Below are 24,566 nucleotides of genomic sequence, written 5' to 3'. Positions count from 1 at the left end.
AGAGAAATAAATGAAAATTCAACTGTCCTTTCAAAACAGACTAAGTAACAAGAGAGCTTTTTTAATTCTGTAACTTTTACAAGTGCATTTGTTATTTCCAAATGTTTGTCAAATAATTGACTCAAATTTAAGCCTCAAAGGTCGTTTTAACCACTATTTGACCAGTTGCTTTGTATTTCTAGCTGGTCACTTACATCACATGATAGTTTGGTTTTCCCTGACTACATGACGGGCATTTGGGAAGAAGACAGGCTATTCATGAATATTAAGAAGAGCAGCAAAACACAAACTAAAAATCATGGAACCTTGAGGATACGCAAGTGCTAATTTTGCAGTGGAGATTTGCAGTCAGTGAATGTATGTTCCCCAGGGCATAAAAAGGAGCCAGATCAGGTGCTTTGATAGGTACTGTTTGCTTTTAAGGACCATGAAGAAGCTGGTGTTGTACTGCGTAGTAGCAGAACAGCAGTACGTGTGCACTGCACGCTGCTTGGCATGATGATCCATACGCAGATCTTCCAGACGATACGTGCCGTGATATTAACAACAAATAAGAAGACAAAACAGTGAATAATTATCATAAAGAGTGGAGCGGGGTTAGAAAAAGTAATAAGCAGTGTACAAAGATCAGTGTTGCGTCCCCCCTCTCTGCCGGTGTAAACAGGCACAGAACATCGGTGGAGCCGTCTGGCAAAACACGTTTCTTTGGCTCACTCTATAGGTACCCCTCCAAACCAGAGGTCTAGCTGGGGCCCTATGGGACTGAGATTACCAGGGAACTTGAAGTGATTCTTTCATTTTTGGATTCAGTACTACCACTTGGAGCAAGGGAATGTAGATATCAAGCCTATTGAACAAATTCTCCCTTCCAATAAAATCCTCTGCCTCCCCATCTATTTGATCTTTGACATTGTTGGTTTTTTTTCTGAAAGTGGTATCAGATATGGTTTTTAGCCATACAGGCATCAATACAGTGGACTGTGTTTTCAGTCAGGCTGGAGTCTGTACCTAACTGCACTAACAAAGAGAAAATAGGCGTCTGAAAGTTCACATTTCCCACTCTATTTGAATCTTCAGTTTTACGTCATCATTAGTAATAGCTGTGTTTCCGAAAATGCTGAATCCCTCTGACAGCAGTACGAATCTTCCCTTTGACTTCAGGTGAGGTCCCGTGAACATCCAGGGGGATTTCTGTAACCGCCTCTTGGGCGGTTTCTGCAGAGCGGCCCCGGTTCTGCACTGAGCACGCGTCACGGCACCCAGGGCAGCGCTCTCGGCTTGCACAGATCTCACATCGTTTTTTGCCTTGTTACGGTGGATGCGTTTCCAATGCAATGTGTGCAGTGTACGCTGACTACTGGACCCTGCTCCCATTCTTTAAGAAGCTGTAATCAGTCATCTGAATTACTACATGTTCACGGGCTAGCCATAAGCACCTTTATGGGTAGCTGTTTTGTTCGCAATCAGAGTTGACATCAAATGTTTACATAAGGATGATACTAGCATCCCTCTGGTATCTGCCAAAATTAGCAATTTGCTCATTGCAGATGGCTCTGAATTAATCTGTTTCACAGATGGGACTACAAATGCGATTCCTCAATAATGAGAATAAAAAGAAAAGGGATCTCGGTATTTATAACTGTGATTGAATTTATTTCGGCTGTCCAAAGGCCTTATGAGTCAATGAAATCTCAACAGATACCGATCCATATGTCTTCCAAAAGAAGGATCTTTGCAGAAATAAGCCCTAGAAGAATATGGTTGTGAAGAGGAGCCTAGAGAAAATAAAGGCAAGTTTTGAATCTTAGTTAGTTGCTAATTCTTAGGCACCTGCTGGAGGAAGGTAGCTAAATTTTACAGTATTTGCTGACTTAACATTTGACCTCAAAAATCCTTTTTCAGAAGAGCTGATGAGTGAAAATCTGCCTTAATCGCTGTGTAAATATCATAGATCAGTGGCCTTGAGACAATCTTTTGTGAACCAGAAATTGTACGGTGCATTAAACCGTTTTATTCTTGCCCAAATCCAATAACTTCTTTGCTTCAGAGTGTTTGGTTTCATTTTCCTACTCACATAGAGTTTCTTTGTCCTGTATGCAGAGTCCAGTGCAAAGTTTGGCTCTTTTTCCAACACGCCTTGATTTCTGCAAACTTGCAGATACTGGTTAGACCTGCAAGCTTGTTGCTAACATTGTCAGACACAGGCAGTCGTTGACAGAGCTTTTTAAGTCAAAGGAAGCAGCTCAGGTGTCAGGTAGCTCATGCCATAAAAGTTAAATTCTACAGACAACTAGAGAACAGTTGTAGAAGTTGCTGGTATTCCTGATTCCCTGACAGAAGCACTTAACGGATCCGTGTCACCCGCAAGCAAGCTGCACGGAGGGGCACTGTGACAGGACCCAAGGACCGGTCTGCTTCCTGGTATTCTGGCTGTGAGAAATGTTATCGCTTCTCCCTCAGTGAAAGGTGCACGTTTCCGTGATAATTCTGAAGGCTAGAGGCGCAGGAGGGACCCGGGGAGGCTGCAGCTGAAGTTGCTAAGCCTTGTAGCACTGGCTGCTGCCCTGTGAGCTGAGGGTGGACGTGGGGAGGGCGTTCAGACGCAGGCTGGACAAACAAGGTGCTCGCTTACACTGTGGCAATGGATATGCTGGTTAAAGGCACTGTCTGATGCTGGGCATTGCGGGCCAGACCTTTGTCACCATGCGTGGAGCGTTACCAAGGCAGGGACATGAAGACGCAGGGATCAAAGCAAGCCCCAAGTGTAAGTGGGTCTGTGTAGCACTTCTGCAGTCTTAGCCACTGCATCCGAGCAGTATTGGTGTTCCGTGAGATTAAAAAGCAGTTCAGCTAATTCAGGTTGGGCTGCTGAAACCTGGGCACCTCTATGAAGGAAATCCATAGGCGTGACCCGTTCCCGCGTTCCTCCTGAGTCCTTGTTATTGAGCATGTACCAGAGAGGGTAACCGGCTCTTCGGGATGGCTCAGTGCAGCTAGCTGGCCCTTCGATATGACTCAGTACGGCCATTTCCATGTTAATACGAGAGGTCCAAAGTGAAAAGGGAGGATGGACCCTGGTTAGGTACAGTCAGAGCCAGGGCGGGCTCTGAAGAATAGAAGCAGCAGAGAAAAACTGTTCTCGGTACAAAGATATTTGAAAAGCACAATAAGGAAGAAAGATTGTGTCTGAAAACAGAAAACTAGCTGTTACTGCTTCAAAGCCTAATGGCTCTGCCAGCATCCAAGCTTTTCATTATTTTTATTGATGCAATAATAATTCACAGCTATGGTTAACGTGCCTCTGACACTGGCGGCTGCCTTCAAAATGAATTCCATCTAATTAAACTAAACAACAGAGAAATCAAAGACCACTTCAGCTGATGATTACATTTAACTGGGAATCTCTTTCCTCCCTCCCCACTGCCTTCCTCCCCAAATAATCTTAAATCTATGAGAAGGAGATGTGAGGCGAAAGCAGGAGCTCAGGCAGGAGCTCAGGCAGCGTGTCGCCTAGTCGAGCTAATGAGCGTCGTGCGGGTGAGGGCCCACAGTTTGCAGTGCCGGTGACCGGGCATCCGACAGGGGCAAGTAAGTCACCGGCTCCTCCTGGGCCAGCAATAGGTCACTTATTTCCCAGGAGAGCTGGTGGGGTCAGGCCAGGAAAGGCCTCACAGCGTGCACAAACATGCCGCGCTCGTAATCGAATGAAGAGACAGGTGAGAAGTCAGGGACGTGCATTTATGCTAGGCGCTTCCCAGGGAATTATCTTCATTCATTTGTGGGAGTGAGCTTAACGTTTGCCTGCGTCAACGGCCGACGACACAGCGCAGCTCACGGGAATAGGTAATGCAGCGGCGTAACGTGATGGGAGAGCTGCCGGCAGTCTGACACCCTACAAGGGGAGAGAGCTCTGCACACCGCGCAGTGTGCGTTTTCAGCCAGGAGTCGTGTGGGTGCTGGATTTCAGCTGGGTGGACTACCTGGAGCAACCTTTGCAGGGAAAAAATGCTGCTTCTTGCTGCACAAAATAACTTTTGGTCTGTCTGTAAGTCTGTGGATTAAGATGTTACATTTCAAACAACATATTTCATTACCTGCCCAGCATCCATGAATGTAACCAGTTTGCTCACAAGCCCCGTGATTACGCTGTTAGCAGCCCTCTTAGATCAGTCCCCTAACATAACATCCCTTTTTTGCTTCTAGTCCGTAGGACTTCTGAAACCTAGAATGGGTTTTTGACACAGACCCTTAGACTTCACTGCTAGGAATACGCTTGTTGCAATATTTGCAACACATTTTCAAAAGGGAAGCTTGTCTGTATGAGGAAATCAAATGCAACAAATTAGAAACTCCTCTGAAACAAAGCTCTGGGATCTCTAAAGAATTAATACTCGCAGAGCTGCTTAGCAGGAGTCCCCTCATCCTGCTCAGGTGGCTGAATACAGCTGTGCTTGCTTTTGCAAAGCAGAATGGCATCCTTGCAGCTTGCTTATCCCTGTGCTGTGGCAATAGTGTTCAGCGTGTGATGGACAGAGTGGCAGCAAAGTGGGAAAAATCAAAAAGGCATCGACTCTGTGAACAAGAAAATTCTCTCTGATCTCCGCATTGCTGTCGAGAGGGAACCATGTACGTCCAGCATCTGCGCTCTGCCATTGCCTTGGGAGAGCGTGTTGGAAAACCGCTCAAGCCTGCGAGAGTCTCGGGCTTGCATGCGCTGTTGTTGCTTAAGTCATGGAAGTGAGAAGAGGCTGCACTTAAAATCCTCTTTGTGCAGCCAGATGATGAGTTAGACCCGGTCTCTGCAGCACGTGTGGGATACCAGTAGCTAGATGTTTTGAACTCCTTAACATTGGGAATAACGAAGTCACTGCTTAAGTGACAGTAAAGGAAGATCCTAACCACACAGATTTTATTCTTTTGTAAGACCTTGTCGCCTCTCTAGGTTGCCATGGTTTTGCTACCATGAACTCTGGGGTCAGAAACGGCAGTGTCTTGTTGGTTAGCATAAAAACAATGCCGGAAGCACAACCTGCGAGTCGGATGGGGAGAGACGCAGCCACCTGCTCTGTGAGCATCCGAACCAGTTTTGTGCCCCATCCGACAGCACTGGGCTGGCACCAGATGCTGTCGCTCCCTCCACTTTGTGCTGCCTTCCCATCACGATCGAATCTGATTCGTTTAGTTATTTTTTAAATGTGCTTAAATAGGAACATAAGCCCCCAACATTATGCAAAAAGCCCTCCCTTTCCAAAGCCTGTTAGCAACATATTACCTCACTAAACTTAATGAAACATCTCTCATCTGCACACGCTAATGAATTACAGGAAATAGGGACATTTTACGTACAAAGATGATGACATAAAAGACTATAGATAGTAAGATTATTAGACCATATTAGCACATCTTGTCCTTGTAACCACTAAGTCAGAATAGAAAATACATAGGTCAGATAAAATGAAGTAATTAAAAAGCTGGACAGGCAACTCTTCCCTCCCAGAATAAATCCTGGAAAAATGCTTGAAAAAAATTAGCCATTATAAAGATGACTTTCCAGGCAATGCCTGATAATGGCTGCAGATTTCCAACCAGCCATGGATTGTCTTTATTCTGGCACTTTTGGGATCAGAGGAATGCTTATCTGTAAAATGAAAACACATGTAAGGTACAGTGGAGTTCCCAAAGTCTTTAGTGTATTCAAGAAATTAGCAGGTCTAGAATAAGTAAGCTCTTTAAAAAAACAATTTCCTAACTTAAAATTAAAAATTGTCAGGGTTTAGTCTTTGTTGACACCTAAAATAGCTGTTCCTATCACTGAGTAGCTCTTAAAATGGTAATGAAGAAAAGTGAAAAATGAATAAACAGCGTTTTATATTTTGAAATGGAAAAAAACATCCTCAGTTATATGAACTAGTCTGCTGATCTGAACTTCAGGAAAGAATTCAATTTACTCTCATGTCAGCAATACTAGACTTGCACCTGAATTGGTGTGAGAGGATCTCAGGAAACAGTTAGATCCAGCAAGCAACTAGGAAACGTGTGCATGTTGGCAAGGCTTTAACAGAGCCAGGTTCTAGTTTCAGTTATGCCACGTTTTTGCTCTAGCAGCAGTTTGTCTTAGTTGGGCGAGTGTCATTAGTCAGCTAGCCCCAGGCTATGTAAACCGATAAAACCAAGATTCATCTGATAGTTGGTTGTATCATAGAGATAATATGACACAATATGTAAATTGTGAGTGCAATAAACTTCTCAACCGTCCTTATCCGAGTGAGAAGTCATAACCAGGAGAGGGGGCAATTGCTCATGGCACAGCGCTGGGCTTGCTTCTCTAAACAAGGCGAAGCACCCCTTGGGACAGGAGCCCCTTTCCTGCTGGATTCAACCAAGGGTGCAAGCCCCTTTCCCATGGATTCAACCAAGGATGGAAGCCCCTTTCCCGCTGGATTCAACTCTTCTTCTGGGCTGCAGCAAGACGCGGGATTTCAGGGCAGAGCAGGAGCTGTCTCAGACACAAGCTGTCCAACTCTGTAACAGCATCCTTCTGGGATTCAGAGAAGAAACTCCACACTGACTGTACTCTTGCTTCGTGTAATCATCAACTGCCTCATCTTGTTTCCTCCACCCACGTTGGAGAGGGAGAGTGGCTTGGAGGAGAGAGTGCTCTGTCTGCAAGGAGTTGCCATAGGCCATTTAAACACATATTTGCAAAATTTCTTCCTTCTAAAGGCTTCTCTCCCGATTCCTCTTTTTTAATCCCCTACAAAACAGAAGTTGTTAAGTAGCATGAGCCATAAATGGTGACATCTTTTGACAACCTTGCTGGCCGTGCTGCATTTCCTAAACACATGGCTGAACACAACAAGCTTTGATACATATCTGCTGCTGCTGTCAAATGCCCTAGGTTTCAGTTTAGCTCCGCATAACCAATCCCTTGGGTCTGCCTCCATTTTTAAATACATGGATAAGCAGCCAAATTAAAACTAGAAGTATCTAGAGCAGATATATCTGGATTAATATCTGTTTTGCTTTTGCTTATTGGTTTCGGAGAAGAAAAAGCATGGTTATGTAAGGATCATGAATCATCTTATTTTTTGCATTATTTCAGTAATAATGCACTGTATCATGCCATGTTTTATTCAAAGATAGGTATTTCAGTGTTAAAATATATTCTCCAGTTACCTAGCATCAGCATTTGACTTGCTCCAGGGTGCTGAAAAGGTACCAGCTTAAGTTCTCGGTTTTGCAGTGTCAGTCTGAGGGGCAGAGACTTTATTTGGCTTTACGGGTATATAAGTCACTGAGCAGATTTTAAACCAGAAGGAGCCCTTTCTTCAGCTGGGGTATTCTGGGTTACCTCTATTGGTGAAATCACCAGAATTGCTTCAATGATCACAGTAGAGCTTGCCCAAAACTATGCCTACAACCAAGTGTGCTTTATGCCACGGTTGAAGACTTTTCCTAACCAGTAAAAAGGCCATTATAGAACATGACTTTTTTGTTACCAATCAGTTTGCATTGTTCATTATATTTCCTTAACCAAATGGCATCATTTCATTCAATTAATTGCTCTTCAGTGAAAAATCGACCTCTGTTAATATTGATATTGTCACTCTCAGGGATACAAGATGTCTCCCAGGGCATGTCTGATTAAGATATTGAAATCAGCACCACTGTGTCACCTAAAATGAGTACTTAAAATTGTATAAGCATGTAACATTTTTCCAGAGTCCCACATATGGAAACAAATGCCTAATGGGTTCTGTCAATGAAAAAATTTTGATTATGGGGTTTAGGCAGGGAGCAGGATTCAGCTGGCCGTTCAAGTCACAATATATATTTTTTCAAGATCATTTTGGTGTTAACATGGCTGATCTGCAGTCTAGCAACACTGACTCCATCTCTCATTCTCTGTTTATAGAGCTGCATCTAGAAGTGCCACAGGACTGTGTTTCTGAACAAAATCGCAGTCCCTGCTAAAGCACCTTCTGACCACCAAGCCTCACGCTAAATTGATATACTGCAGAGTCCTCTTTTTAGACTGACAAAAATGGGCCGTGCCTTTTACCATTCTTGTGGATGGCATATGTGCTTCTCCCATAGGGCTACGTGCAGAAAAATGAATTAGAAGTAGGAAATCCTTTTTCAATAAATTACTCGGTCTTCCATTCTGTAAGCATTGCATTTGAAGTCTTCCATGAAGTTACATGGGTTTTTTGTTGAGTAGAACATTGTTTTGGCAGTTAGAAAATCTTTTTTGATACTTAGTTGAATCAAAAAGTCACACTAGCTGAAAATAACACAGTTAAATATATAGTCCATATTTACAATTTATACTGGTACAAATGAGATGCTCGTTTATGGCATGGAGATGGCCTGAACATGTGACAATTAAAAGTATTATTAGTTATTTTCAAGAAAACATGGCAGCGTTCTCAATGCTAGAAAAGATGTGTATTTAGCCTCTGACCCAAGAAGCTTATAATTAAAGAGATGAATAAAAGTAAAAAGCAAAGGCTTTTGTGCTTAGGCTTTGCTTTACTTTCTGGGTAGTCTGTTTGCACTTCAGGCCTGGCGTGCTGACGGGTTATCGGAGGAGACAGCTCCTGTGAGCACTGCAGTAAAAGTGAGCACCAGCGAGAGAATTGAATGCGAAGGGAGACTTGTCAGGCAGGGTTACCTCATCACAAAAGGGAGGACTGTCAGTGCAGAGGGGCAGAAAAGAGAAAGACAGAGATAGGAACAGAAAACCATCCCCAAACAGTCAATAGACAGAGCCAGGTTCTTTCCTGAGATGGAGCTCAGGATTTTCATTTTGACTAGCAAATCTCATTGCTCCAGAAGGACTGCTTTCACCTAGTTGTCCTTATTTATCTGCATAGTTAGATGGTAGATGCTGTATAAGCACTATAGCTTGCTTTGAAATCCTTCAGTGTTTAAACCTGGGTATTAACTTAGCTTCCACAGTCCATAAAAGGCAAAAGATGCAGTATAGTAGCGTTTTCGTTTGGATCAGGAACATGCTTTTGAACTGAATCTCCCTCTCCTCCCCATTCACTGTGCTTCAGTTCACACCGTGAAGCAATCTCGGAGCACTTGTACTGGATTGCTTTTGGTGACACTAAACCGCACGATGTGCTCCAGGAGTACTCTTACACCAGACCGGAGTAAGTCTAAAGTAAAACCACCAGAAGACCTTTAGCATGGCCATCAGGCCTTCAGTGCTAGTCCTTTTGCTCTACAGTTCAGCTCTGATTACACCATACTACTTACTAATGTAAGCAGAGTCCTGCTCTTCCTATCCAGAGTGTCTTTCCAGAGGTGCACTATTTACTAGAAAACTCTGATTTTTCCAATGATCAATAAAAAAAGGTTCAGAGGAGAGCTCGGCTATTCTGAACAGTGCTTTTATGTGAGCTTACCCTCCATTTTCTTCTTCTATAAGGAGCATAGCTCATTTCTCCCCCTTTCTTTTTAAATAAGGAGTTTCTTCACTCACTGCAGCATCGTTTGGAAAAGAAGCGATGGCATGCTGGTAAGCAGCCTAGCTTTATGAGCATTAATGCAAGAAAGATGATAACAAGCTATCGATCACTTGTTAAGGGTACTGTTAATTTCTTAAGAGAACATTGCTAAGATAAAATGCAGACAAGGCACATGGCTCCGATGCAAGTTCTGACAATAAGGTTCTGAAGGACTCAGCTTAACAGCGTGTGTCAGGTGATGAGGTTAATAGAAAAGAATTTGTTATTTAGGTCACTTAATGAAAATAACCTTGGGAGAGCTTTGCAGAGCCATGGGGTAAAATAATTTATTCCTCTTCTACTTCCAACACAGCAATTTAACCCAAGACGTAGAAAAAGCTGATCTAAACATGAACTCAGCCTGTCAGAGCAGTGCAGGAAAAACATCGGCAATTACGATGCAGCATTGTAAATATCTGCAGCAGCTCCGCTGATGATACATAGGCTACAGCCCGAGAGCAAAGGCTTTCTCTGGAGAGCCCCATCTTTAAAACAAGAGGTCTTGTTGATTAAGATGCAGGTTATCAAAGCACCGTGCAAGACGACACTTAAAACAATCATCACAAGACACAATTTTTAGCCAATGCATTGTCTTTGGATCAACTATTCATAGGAAGAAGAGGGGCCACAGCAGCCTTCATTTGCACTGCTCCTGTTCCATGCTTTCACTCATTTGTTTTGCAGCTCAGCTATAATCAGAAATAAGCTGCAGTTCCTGTGATTTGAGGCTACAGACTGGTCTGCATCCAGACCTCGGAGAACACTCCTATTTTTCTGTGTCCCCGTTTCCCTTGTTAGCCTGCAATTAGAAGTGCTGCAAGCTGTCTGAGAAAACCTATCTTCCACACAGCTTGATTCCTAACAAAGCTGAGCTCCAGTTTTGGGTTGAGGGCTTGTGACATGAGCCAGAACAAGGAAGGGGAGATCACTTGGCAGATACCCCCGATTTGATCCCAAGCCTTGGGACAAGCATTTTGAGAGCCCTAGATCCAGATTTAGAAAGCCTTCAGAGTAGGAGGATAGTAGCAGATAAGATTAGCCCTATCCTCACCTGTAACATTACTACTTTTGTCTGCAAGTGCCCATTTCATATTCTGAGCAACATGAATACCTCATCTGTGTAAAGCTGAAAATCCTTTTTACAGCTCTGAGTACAATAACTTCTGTACAGAAAAACAAGATTAAACCTGACAGTAATAGGAGTGATAGAGGGGGAAGGTGTTCTTCCTTTGAGGCAGAGGCTCTGGATACAGCAGCTGACTGTAAAAGGAGGAGAAGAAAGATAAATGCAGTTATACGAGCATCAGAGCTTAAGAAAGAGCTTCTAGGAGACAAAGAGGAACCTGCACCTTTCTCTTGACATTTAGTAAACTACCTAAACCAACTAAGCAAAGAAAGAAGGTCAAAGACCTTACAAAGAGAGCTACTTTCAGGTGTTTACAACCCAAGATCTTAAAAAATATTTACCTAATCTGGCACAGAGATACTAAGCCCTCCACAGCAAAGCCTCCCCACAGCAAAGCCTCACTGCAGTTCTCTTTTCTTGCCTGTGAGCCATATTTATAGGCTCCCTCCTAACTGCCTCTGCAGGGACTGGCCTTGTTAGCAAAACCTCTTTATACCTGTGTGGCTGCAGGCTGCTAGAGATTTAACTCCTCATCTGCTGTGTCCAGGGTAGCAGACTTGCAGTATTTCCAAAAATGCCTCAAGCCCCCAGTGAGCCCCCTTCTCCAGGAAATGACCCTGCGGCACGGTGGGCTGCCTACCTCTGGGAGAGCATCATGTGGGGTGGCAGAGGCCCCGTCCTGCTGCAGCGGCTGGATTATGTAGGGCTTTATCACTCAGCTGTAGCCCAGGCATCTTTAGCGCTGTACCACTATAGTCACTTAACTCCCAGGGAAGTCAGATTCAATGGTTCAAGGTTCAGCATCTCACAACCACTCTTAGCTATATCCTGCAGAAGGATTTCCAACTGATTACTTCATGCTATTTTGCCATTGCTTTCCTTTGGGATTTTTATGGACTGAGCAATATTTCCTGTCATTTGAACTCTTTGACAACAGTTTCTGTGTGATGTCTTTGACATTTGCAAGGGGGAGCGGGTCTGCTGTTCTCCAAAACCAGCAATCACCCTTTGAACAGCAGGCTGTCAGCTGCCAGGGCAAGAGTGGTGGGCACATGAAGTACAGTGTGCTTGAGTAGTGATTAACACACAACAAAGAGAGCTGCCTGTGCTGCAAATGGAAACACACTGCGTGCTTGGGATGTAAGAGCATTTTGGGCTAATTTTGCACTCTGCATATAGTAATAAGACACAACAGGGTGTGCATTAAGCTCGTCTTTTGAGAAGTGCAACAGTAGCTGAATAATGCACACCCTGTAGTGGCTTATTTGTAGTAGACTATGGCTCATTAATTTTACATTTAATTTTTTTCAAACTCTTTAAAATAAAAACAAATCTATTCTGAGGGCAGTTATGTAATGTATCTTTCCACTGAAAAATAACTTCAAATACAAGCAGTAGGGAGAAGGTGAGGAAGAGCTCTGCTCAACTACAGTCCAGTGTTTGGTTTGGTTTGTATAAGTCCTGCTCCGAGTAGGTCTTTGGGCCACTAATGCAAATAAACAGTGCAAATAATGATAATTATTGAAATCTATTCAGTTTTCACTTTTTTCTAGACTTTCCTCTCTTTTTGTGTGCTTCCCTGGGCCTTTTGTCTTCCCTTTTTCTTGCAGAAGTCCACCTTTCAGTATATGAACAAATATCCATTTCAGAGCAACTTCACATATAAAGCACTAACATGGAGTTGTGACCGACTTTTACACCAAACCGTGAACTGAAAGGCCACAAATTCCTGCTGTGAAGGTAGTCAGGCATGATTTGGAGGAATTTGGATTTTGGATTCTGGTTTTGCCAGAATAGAAGTGCGTCTGTGCATGGATTCAATAGGATTTAAGGAACAGAGGGTATTAAAAAAACTAATTTTGTTAGAACATCACTGTACATGTATGAAGGAGGAACATTTTTTTTTGTGCTCTCCCAAATGAGATATTACTCTGATTTATTCCTTGTATATAGGTTCCAACCTTAATGATGGACACCCAGTTTTCGGAATTCACTCCAGATATCACCCCAATAATGCTGGCGGCTCACACCAACAACTATGAAATCATCAAACTGCTTGTCCAAAGACGGGTGACAATTCCACGCCCACACCAGATCAGATGCAACTGTGTGGAATGTGTCTCCAGTTCGGAGGTGGACAGCCTGAGGCATTCCAGGTCGAGGCTGAACATCTACAAAGCCTTAGCCAGCCCTTCATTGATTGCCTTATCAAGTGAGGACCCCATCTTGACGGCTTTCCGATTGGGCTGGGAGCTGAAGGAGCTCAGCAAGGTGGAAAATGAATTCAAGGCTGAATATGAAGAGCTTTCCCAGCAGTGCAAACGTTTTGCTAAGGACCTTTTGGATCAAGCACGGAGTTCCCGAGAATTGGAGATCATTCTTAATCACAGAGATGATCAAAGCGAAGAGCTGGATCCCCAAAAATGTCATGATTTGGCAAAGCTAAAGGTAGCAATAAAGTATCACCAGAAAGAGGTAAGAGTCATTTGAATGCAAAGGTGTGTGAAGGCTGCATGTGTTGGGTAAAATGATTCACTTCTCTAGTCTCCATGGGTTTCTTTACATGGAGACAGGGTTGCTAGTTGAGAGCCAGCAGGGCTGACTTTGGATAGAGAAGAGAGCTATGTGCAAATGGTTAATCACAAGTCAGGAGGTTCAGTGCACCTCAGTGACAACTTGAGTTTAGTGGCAGTTGGGGACAACTGGGACATGCTACAGTGGGTTATGGCTTGTATAGCACCAACACTTTATGCTTCAAAGATATTTGAATCCCATTTTGATGTAACCCATCCCTCTACAAAGAAAAGCCTTCAGAGATTTCCAAGTTTGTTCGCTCCAAAAGCTCTTCCCAGTAACTGCCAGTATACAGGCCTAGAAGAGATTGTCTGGCTCATGACATTCTTGGCTGCCGGAAACAATATAATATACTCTTCACTTCCTCCAGCCACCAAACACTTCCTAGGGCCTACTCAGCACAAACTCATGAGGGCCACAGAAACTAGAGCAGCACAAGAAGAAAGCAGGAGAGATCAAGGGCACTCTCAGTGTCCCAGGTCTCGGTGCTAACAGCAGTTTTGTTAGGCAAAAATGCCCAGGAGATCCTAGGAAGTGGACCATGCTGTGCAAATACTTCTTCACAGCTGAGACACCTCAGCTTGATTCTTGCTCCTTCATTCATCCAGGTTTTAGGAACTCAGAAACAACTCCCAGAAGTTCAAACTTCTGCCCATAGTACCAGAAAGGAAAGAAATACTTCAGCTGAAGGACAGAGAGCCTTTCAAAAGCCCCGCAAATCCAAAGATTTGCTAGTTGATGCAGTTGGGCCTTGAACCCAAGGAGAATGCTGACAACAGTTTCATTAGTTGGCTCTGGATTTTCTTTCTCTTTCCAAATCTGGACAGAGTTTAGTAGATTAGATATTAATTGTTGCTGGCCAGTGATCCCGGGTTATCTGACAGAAGAGTTTAGTTTGCTTTGTGGAGGAACTGAATTTCAATGTCTGTGACATATTTCTGTGTCCAGAGGGTGACAGGAATGGCAGAAAAGCCTACCAAATTATTCTCTTTGCATTGTTCTCCCTACATGTGAGCCTTTGCCATATGCATTGACCCAGATGAGAAGAGCCTGATATGATAAATTCCACCTCCCATGCAGGCTGCTCATGTCACTTAAGGGAAACAGTCAAGAAGGGCAAGATGCAGATTTTCCTTTCTTCCCTTCGGTCTGTTATGCCTCCCGCACACCAGCCCCTGATGCAGCAAGCTGGAGCTGAAGCCTTAAGCTTTCTGGGATCTAGCACGTGCTCGCTTTCTGCTGTCTCACGGGGCTACTCCAGTGAAGTGTCAGCAAGGCTCGCTGGCCGCCGTGTCAGTTTGTATTTTTCACTCTTGCTGACAGGGTTAGGTAATACCATAACATCATTAGGGACACATACAAGTAGTGAAGAATTAGTCCGGAGAAGTGTGATACAGTATATCAGTTCAAGTGCTCCTCGAATACAAAAAACTCCAGAAACCCTACGTCACTTTTTTTTACTGGCCTGAGAACAGCAGACACTGCATCCACTTGCACCCTTTGGTGCCGGAGGACGCTGCTAGCATTGCTGTGTGTGGATCACTGCTGATTTCCACGTCTTGTCATGGTTTGGGTTCACTAGTGACACCCAGGCACAAATCTGTGACTGCCCCTTATCTTGTGTTCATAGTAAGAGACTGTAAGTCGAAGGAGTTCATTGTATTTGAAATGTGGTGCTGAACAGTACTGAAGCTCTTTTAAAGTAACAAATTTTGACTCTTTCTGTTTGGTTGCTTGACAGTTGCCATCTCTTTTTTTTTAGTCATATTTGACTGAATTCCAAATATATGGACAAATTCCATTTTTTGTGACACATTCATGACAGATGAAGTATATAAATCATAGCAAATGAGCATAAGCTCTGTGCTGCCAGATAAAGTCAATGCTGTTTCCAGGTGGAAAGCTGGTGGGCAGGGACAGAGTGAACCAACAGTACTGAACCGCCTCGTCCTACCTGGTTATTTACAGGTACCTGATCAATATAGACAGCATGTTGTTCGTATGCAACAAAGTATTGCAGTAGTTTTCTGATAATTAATCCAAAACAAAATGCCAAGCAAGAAACAACCATCATTGCCAGCTTCTGAAAAAAATGAGTAGGAACATTTGGTGGGAGACACTGAGAAATGCTTTTTAATCATGATTGAAAAATATGAGACTGGGAGAATTTTTGTGGGGGACAAGAAGGAAAATGAGAACAAGTTTGCTTTTATAAAAGGTACTTCTGCAGAGAGAAACAGCAGGCATTGTAAAAGTAGATCATCTTGTTTCATTGAAGCATTTTATATCTTAACATTGACAAACTCACAAGTCAAATCTCCAGTAGCCTGAGACTTAAATCCATAGCAGACCTTAGCTATTTTCTGGGGCTATATGTTGTTACCTTAGTTGGCTGTTTCTATATTCATCATAAAGAACACATAATCTCACATTGTTCTTAGACAAATTGCTAGAGAAAATGTCCTGCAGCTTTTTCTTTTTGAGTGAAATAAGCCTCAAAAATATCCCTCCAAAATGAATTGATTCCATTTCAGCTTAATCAGGCAGATATGTTCAACTTCAAGTTTCTTTCTAAAGGAATCGTTAAGAGGGAATCAGTAACAAGATCTTTGCCTTTGGATGGACATGCTGTACCGTCTGTCTTGCGTAGGGAGCAGATCTTTGAGTTACTCTTGATTAATACCAGTGTAAGTGGGCTGGGAATACGAGTACTTTTCACCAGACCCATCATTGAGTGTTTATTTCTCTAAGGCATTTCAGATAAACCCAACCTGCCTTTTTTTTCTTTTTCTTTTTCCATTGCAGTTCTGTACTGTAGAGTAGGTGCTGTTTTGCTGCAGCTATAGGAAAATAACAGCATTCAAATTCCTAGTGCAGGCTGATGGATGTCCAGCAGTGAACACACAGGACTGAAAAAAAATCCTGATGGGAAAAGCTAGACACCCATGGACAGCTCTTGCTCCAAACTGAACCCCTGGAGGAAGGGTTTTCAAAGCTAGTTAGGCTGCTAATATGCAGGTAAGCAGGCAATAAGATTTTAAAAAAGTATAATCAGGTTAAGTGCCTAAATCATGCTGGAGATTAGACACTTATCTTGCTGAGGCATTTTGAAATCCTACTGCTGAATTGCCTGCATCTTTTGGTGCCTAAGAACTGGAGAAAAATCTGGTCTTGTGTGTTAAGTTTTAGTAAGCAGTTAGCAGTCTGCCCCACCGTGAACACAACTTGCTGTTCTCAGGACTGAATCCAGTCAACGCACTAATGGTGTACATGGCTGCTTTGGATCTAGTCTGAGCCCCTCGCTCTTCACAGTGAGCAGCCTGGAAGAGGGCTGGGTGGTGAATGGTACCACTTAGTTCAGTCATATCTCAGGAAATAACATACTTCTCGGGCTCATCACGAAAGCTCCATCTCCGCCTGTACCCCCAGGCACGTCCCCACTTGAGCACTGTGTTCCTAAACAGAGCGCAGGGCTTTGAGCCTGGCTTACTGGGGGGTTGCAGCTAGCAGTGCGCATGGAAAACACACAAATCGCACCATCAGCCCGCCTGTGTCTCCTCGTTCCCCACCCTGGCGTGTGGACGGTGCCTGCTTTAGCCGAGGCCACAGCCGCGGGCCTGACGTTGCCAGAAACAGGCTGCGTAGGAGGAGCTAGTCCCCTCTGCCAGCAGGTTCATTTATTTAGAAGATATGAAGGATTTGGTAGTTGTGATCTGTGTTTGTGTGGCACTCATAAAATACTGGAAAAAATTGAAGGCAACTTTAGTACACTGTGAAACATGAGTTAGATCCAGCAGAGACATGTCAGCCTTCTCCAGGTCTGCTTTCAGATGAAATGATCTTCGGATCACTGAAATTCCTGTTCCAAGAGACAAGTAGGCTTTCCCGTAAAGGCTCTGTAGGATATGGCATTTGCCTTCATACTGCCTTTCTAATTCTTTTATTCATAGCTAATTTTGGAAGGAGAAAGGTGCTGAAGACCTTATACAAAAAGGCACAGCTCAGCTACTGGGGCTCAGTCTTCACTGTTTTGTGAAGAAGAATGTGCTGTTCTGCACCAGATTAGCTCTGCATTTAATTTGTTTGGATTTCTAAGAAAAGATGGGAAGAGGTCATCTCTCAGGATCTTCACAGCCACTTAAAGCACAGTTGTGTGTCCTGGGTACCATCCCCGTGTTAGAGCATAAGCTGAATCCAAATATAATTTGTGTCCTTTAAGGTTTTTTTTACATTGCCATAATAATGTAAGGTAACCATAATGTAGCAGTGAATCAAGTCTAAAAGGGCAGATTTCACCTTACAGAGTAATTTAAAGTTATGCAAAGTGTATACAACACTCTACTAAACCACAATAGTACCAACATGTATTCGTTCTGTTCCTGCATTCCTGCTCTCTGTCACAGGTTATTCACATTTTAAAATGAAATGATACATCACAGGAGTGGTTTCTCAGTACCTTTCATTTTTCTGGTGCTGGCAGTCGGAGGTGACTGTGCTGGTTCAGTCTATATGTCTGTAAGAAACCCACACAATGCAAGGCACTCGGGAAAAAAGGGTATTTTATCTATGACTGCATTGCTAGCACTTTCACTGAATTAGATCAAAGGACTGTATGAAATTCCCTCTCAGAAAGCTTAACCTCAGTCTCTCTTACTCACTGTATGCTAAATCAGTGACAGGAAAGGAGACTGGGTTGTTTGCTTTTCTAATTCAAAACCAGTGCTCTATACTATTTTCTCCTCAGAATGCAGCTTCAAAAGTTTGAGTTCGATTTTTCCAAGACATTTGCATAGACAGGTACCTCCCAGGATACAGTACTGGAGTGAATGAATAATCATTTCTGCCATGCCTCATATTTTTCAGCTGTCTTGACTCTGTCAACTGTGTGACTGCAGTTAAAAGCACAGCGTCATCCTCCAGGGAGTATACACAAACCTGGCGAATTTCTGGGGGCACTTCAGTTAGTGTATAAGAAAGAGCTTTTAAAAATATCAGAGATGCATGAAAAATGGAGTGTGAGGTCTGTGAAAATCAAAGCTCGTCTACCGCATCTTGTTTACCTGTTTTGAAAGCCATTTAGGTTTCTTGATGGACAGCCACGGATCTTTCTTTGCTTGCAGCCAGTGCTAAGTTATTCTCCCATGGTTTTGTCCGTTTTCTTGCCGCACAGCCTGGAGCTATAATGATACAGGGCTGAATATTTTTATTGTGCTCTGTAAAGGTACAATAAAAGGCTGGCTTTTTGGTGAGCCTGCAGAGCTCCGAAGATTGATAAATAGGCTCTTACTTTCAGTTTTCTGGAATGAAATCATATCAGGTAATGAAAAGATCTGTAATAGGACTGGACAGGGGGAGGAGGAGCTGCTCCTTGAGGATTTTTTTCCCTTCCTTGTGACCTGGAACATCTGTATCCCTCAGGATATTACATGGAGAGGATGGCATGTTTACACCACTTTCAGATCTGTCCTGCACCCCAAACCTGAACCTAAGTTTAGGGAATTCCAAAGCGCTGAATGTCCATATGTCACCTTTCATTTCCCATCAGCGTTCATTCATCACTGTATGCCGCAAAGTTACCATCTGATGTGTGAACAGTGGCCAACGCTAAATGAAGCTGTTTTTTTCTCAGACTCACTCCCAGCTGGCAGATGACCACAGTGCAAAATCTTCCCTGCATGAGGCACTAACTGAGCTGTTATCGACAGTCTCAGCAGCAGGGCTTTGGGGTGGGACAGGGACTCACTTGCGTTTGCACCCTCACAGTCAATCCTGCTGTTTGCTGGTGAGGTGAGAGGAGCATGCGTATCTTGGAGCCCATACTGCATGTGTTTGTGAAGCTGCCAGATTTTTCATTCAGTTTTGGAAACTAGCATGGAAATTTAACCCATACAGCTGCACTGCGTTGCAAAAATTAGGACCCCTCCCCAAACTTGGAAGAATAATAATTAATATTCAGAGGACTGATGATTCATCAGCTTGACAAAGTGGACTTGCGTATTCATTTGAGGAAACAGTGTTATTTCATATATTACTCATGTAACACCAGAATGTTCAAACCTGACGAAGCTGAAGCAGGGTAGCCGCGTCCTGCAGCTCTGTTTCAGACCAGGACTGCAGAAGACTGTCTTTTGCCAGCAGAATCATCTCTGACTAGCCTTGCCTTGTGCAAATTAGAAAAAATGAAAGAAGACTGGTATGTCAGTCAAGGACAAGGACTGTGCTTGAATTAGTGTAATGTGTATTAGGCAGTAAACGCATGGATCATTCTTTAAGTCATTTTTGGTGCCTTATGCCTCTGAGTCAAATAATCTCTTGGACAAAGAGGAAATATGTTGAAAACTAAAGGGACTGTCACTGTTTGAAGAACATTCAAGAATGATTTAGTGAGTTTGTCAATTCCCTGAGCTTTGTGTATCCCATCAGTCTTCTTGCTAGCAACAGAAAAGGCTTTGGAAGACAAAGTTAAGTACAGGACATGATTGATTAGCTTGCTGTAGACAGCAGAAGCTGGAAAGGAGAAGGGATACTTGTACATCTTAGAAGCAAAGCGTGCAGCTTTATCTTGTCTGAAGGTCTAGACTGCCTTTCAGAATCAGCTTTATGTCACTGTTGAAGAGTATATCATGTTACTTTGTGCTTCATTTTGAGTGATACCCCAAAATAATAAACTTTCTGGAAAAAACATTTCTCTGGATTCTCTCTTTTGGATATAGAAATGGTAATTACTATGTATCTGATTCCTGTGGATTTCCATTTTTCTTCTGTCCCTTAAAGCAGTGTGTTATGAAACTCCATGGACAGCAGAAGTGAGCTTCCACTTCCGCCTGCTAAATATACGTCAGATCCATCATCATCCTGATAAGCCCTTTGGATATATGTCATGACTGCAGCCGTGGTCACCTCAGCGTTCTTCCCTCCGGGAGAAGTGCCATGGACAGATTGTTTAATCATCCTCCTCCCAAACTGCGATCTTGGACACAGTGGCATTTAAAAGCTGTGACGGCAATTCTTGTGTTCTTATTCTTTCTTTACACTCCTTGGCTGGCTGAGTAAACATCCTTCAGCAAAGAATATGTTCTCCTCACTGTACAAGAGTGAGATCACTCCCTACCCTTTAGAGGATCCCAGGAATGTGTGAGGGCTCCATAGCACAGTGGTCTGTTCTTCCCTGGATATTGGAGAACATTTACTCCTTCAGGAGAAGGCAAGGTAGAAAGGAACACGAAACCAAACTGAAATAGTCTCAACCTGTATGTTTCCGAGGTCAAAAAGGAAGCAAATGAAAAATATTTTTAGAACTTTTCGTTAATACTAATAGGACAAAGTAGGCATGTGTTTAAACTATTTGTGAATGACTTTTAAAATTCTTTTGTTTGCTTTAGTTATCACTTATTTAATGTAAATGTTAGAAATTCACTGGAGAGAATAAACCCAGCCTTTTACTTAAAAGTCAATATCTTCTCCACTTCAGCTAAAGCCTGTGAGAGCTGCCAGTATTCATTTACAAGACCTGTAACACTTGAAGTGCTGTCTGCAAGAGGACGTAGAAAAGTCTACAGGATTTGTCTCTAAACAGCTTTTGGCCTGTGTGTTTGTTCAGTGCTTCTGCAGAAGGTGTCTGGTTCTCGTGTTCAGGTTTTGGAAATCAGTTAGTGTGCTGTGAATTGACTGACCGCCTCTCTCAGCTATATCACTCATATTCAGCCCTCGCCTGTACTGCGTCAGGCTGCCTTGGAGAATGAAGCTGTGCCTACTTAATCTTTGTAATAGAATCGTCCTGGAATGTTTGCTGAAATAATCCCTGTAAGAATTATTTATCAACTGTAGTCTGCCGCCTGCTAAAATATGTGCTAATGGTTTTTGCTTTTTCTCCTGCCCTGCTCCATTCTTTCCTTCGGAGCCTTGCTCAGGGTCCGACCCAGACGAAGCGTGTTCCTGCGGGGTGCTTGCTGACAGAGGTTAGCCTCCAGGAGCACAGCGCAGCAGCTTGCCTTTATTCAACACAGAATTTATGCCTACCCTTAAATCCCACTGTCATCTGTGGGCTATAAATACATACCTATAGTTAAACACATGTTTAAACACTTCCTGAGTGGAGCTGGATTTAATTATAAGCTTAAATACTTTGTTAATTGCTTCTCCTGTGGGTAGACACCCAGGATTTGCAAGCTTCTAGTTTTGTCCAGAAATATGCAGGACTTCTCTTTGAATATTTAATAACCAATCCAACATAAATTCATGAAAACTATGAATTTCAGTGGAACTGTACCAGGCTTTTAGAGGTTATTCAGTCTCCCCAGCATTCACATCACTGGTGACTTTCCAGTTGTTGCTGCTTAAACTGAGTTCATGTGTGCTACCCTCAAGAGATGTGCTAAGGATAGGAGACCTTTAGTTAAGATTCATGTGTCATCACAACTGAAAATATTTTAAGAACAGATTAGACAAAGTTCCATGTATCTTGAGGCCATATGTTCATCTGTGAAGGATCTGGAGTTTGTTTTATTCATCGTCAGAGGGATTGAGCAACTTGGGTAACGCTTGGTTTTCCTGAAGAACTATTCCCGCTCTGCTAATGATCTTAATGGCAGGAACAACTGCCATTTGGATTTGCATCAATGCTTCGCTGTTAATTGTAACATACATGTGAGAAGCAGCTGTGTTTTTGATAGGATATGCATCCTGTATTTTCCTTAGAAAAAATAAGATTATGTCTTGGAAATGCCTGAAGAAGAATGCTGAGTTGGAGTCTCTTTTCCCCAAGTTGTACACCCTGCCCTCCAACTTCTTTGTTTCATTTCTTCCTTTTTTTCCTGTTGCAGAAAGTATTTAATTAACAGGATGAACAACCATTAGGTGTTTACCCTCAGCTTGCGCTTGAGCAGCAGAATGTAAATAACTTTGCAGTCATTAACAAGGTTGAACTTAAAAAAGAAAGGTGCTACAAAAGAGGATTTTCTTATTCATCTCACTGTCAGCAGCACTGCAAACTTGAGGAGACCAGTGTTTCACATGTACAAGGAGATCTGTTCTCATGCGGCTGACTGGCTCTCTGTAGCAGACATTAAATTAGGCTGCAGGTAGTTTCTTTCTCTGTCTTGGGCTAATTTAGAAATGTAGCTCTTTGAGTATTTCCCACTGGAATTTCTTTTAAGAGCAATCACACTTATACAGCAATAGCATTTCCTTTCTTCCTCAAAAGATCTTGTCCTTGGTTACAAAACGGAGGCCGAATGGTTTGTCCGTTGTGCTGAAGGTATATTGTGCTACTTGATTCTGAGCGGGCACATCTGCAGGATTTGGGAGTACAGGAAAAAGATGGATTTTAAAAGTTCAGGTCTTGGCATGCCAGTTCATGATCCTGAATACCATGTTGGAGTAAGGAAGACCACCTTGACTGGGATCCATGGGATGTCGACGCTGTGCCCTGTGTTGCAGCATGTTGGGGCTGCTGCTCATTGTGGGTTAAGATTTGTAGGTTTAGATGTAAAGACTTGGCAGTGATCGATAAACCCAAGCCTGTGGTAGGACTAACAGTGTACGAGTCTCTTATATCTTCATGGGAAGAAAGAAATTCTAGTCAGTCAATTCTGAAAATTCAGATAGGAACGGCTGTACTCCCCCAACTCCCCTGTATGCAGAATTGGCATTAACGTGAGGGGGGTTTGTACATCTGCGTCTGGATAGGCCATCCCTGCTGGGACGCTGGGACGAGGAGAGGTCGAGACCTGCTGTCATCAGCCTGCATGGCCACCTGTCGCATGCTGGCACAGGGAGGAGACGTCTTCAGGGACTTCTCCATTCAACTTGATGACTGCCAGAGAGAGGGTCCAAGGATGTTCCCCTGCAAGATGTGATGGTCACATTCTCGTGACAGGAGTTTTTATTGAACGGAGAATCACAGAATCACAGAATCGCTGAGGTTGGAAGGGACCTCTGGAGATCATCTAGTCCAACCCCGCTGCTCAAGCAGGGTCACCTAGAGCACGTTGCACAGGATTGCATCCAGGCGTGTTTTGAATATCTCCAGAGAAGGAGACTCCACAACCTCTCTGGGCAACCTGTTCCAGTGCTCTGTCACCCTCACAGTGAAAAAGTTTTTCCTCATGTTCAGATGGAAGTGTCTGTGTTTCAGTTTGTGCCCGTTGCCTCGCGTCCTGTCGCTCGGCACCACTGAAAAGAGACTGGTCCCATCCTCTCGACACCCTCCCTTCAGATACTTGTACACATTGATAAGATCTCCTCTCAGCCTTCTCTTCTCCAGGCTAAACAGGCCAAGCTCTCTCAGCCTTTCCTCATAAGAGAGATGCTCCAGTCCCCTAATCATCTTTGTAGCCCTTCGCTGGACTTGCTCCAGTAGTGCCACATCCCTCTTGTACTGGGGAGCCCAGAACTGGACGCAGCACTCCAGATGTGGCCTCACCAGGGCTGAGTAGAGGGGGAGAATCACCTCCCTCGACCTGCTGGCAACACTCTTTCTGATGCAGCCCAGGATACCATTGGCCTTCTTGGCCACAAGGGCACATTGCTGCCTCATGCTTAACTTGGTGTCCACCAGCACTCCCAGGTCCTTCTCCGCAGAGCTGCTTTCCAGCAGGTCAACCCCCAACCTGTACTGGTGACTGGGGTTATTCCTCCCCAGGTGCAGGACCCTGCACTTGCCTTTGTTGAACTTCATGAGGTTCCTCTCTGCCCACCTCTCCAGCCTGTCCAGGTCTCTCTGAATGGCAGCACAGCCCTCTGGCATATCAGCCACTCCTCCCAGTTTTGTATCGTCAGCAAACTTGCTGAGGGTGCACTCTGTCCCTTCATCCAGGTCATTGATGAAGAAGTTGAACAAGACTGGACCCAGGACTGACCCCTGGGGGACACCGCTAGCTACAGGCCTCCAACTAGACTCTGCGCCACTGATCACAACTCTCTGAGCTCTGCCATTCAGCCAGTTCTCAATCCACCTCACTGTCCACTCATCTAACCCACACTTCCTGAGCTTGTCTATGAGGATGCTATGGGAGACAGTGTCGAAAGCCTTGCTGAAGTCTAGGTAGACAACATCCACTGCTCTCCCCTCATCTACCCAGCCAGTCATTCCATCATAGAAGGCTATCAGGTTGGTTAGGCATGATTTCCCCTTGGTGAAGCCATGCTGACTACTCCTGATCACCTTCTTTTCCTCCACATGCTTGGAAATGGCCTCCAGGATGAGCTGCTCCATCACCTTTCCAGGGATGGAGGTGAGGCTGACTGGCCTGTAGTTCCCTGGGTCCTCCTTCTTGCCCTTTTTGAAGACTGGGGTGACATTGGCTTTTTTCCAGTCCTCAGGCACCTCTCCTGTCCTCCATGAATGG

The 24,566-nt window shown here is 43.7% G+C and overlaps 1 protein-coding gene across 1 annotated transcript in view; it reads left to right on the top strand.

The window, feature by feature from the left end:
* Window positions 1–24,566, top strand: part of TRPC5 (transient receptor potential cation channel subfamily C member 5) — a 67,560-nt gene that overhangs the window by 4,168 nt on the left and 38,826 nt on the right. Inside the window, exon 2 of the mRNA XM_067303990.1 lies at window positions 12,598–13,119. Within this exon, the coding sequence (XP_067160091.1) occupies window positions 12,598–13,119 (522 nt within the window). The remainder of the gene's footprint in view (window positions 1–12,597; window positions 13,120–24,566) is intronic.

This window comes from Apteryx mantelli, chromosome 13, assembly GCF_036417845.1.
Source record: "Apteryx mantelli isolate bAptMan1 chromosome 13, bAptMan1.hap1, whole genome shotgun sequence".
Classification (NCBI taxonomy): domain Eukaryota; kingdom Metazoa; phylum Chordata; class Aves; order Apterygiformes; family Apterygidae; genus Apteryx; species Apteryx mantelli.
This window is presented reverse-complemented; position numbering and strand designations above follow the sequence as displayed.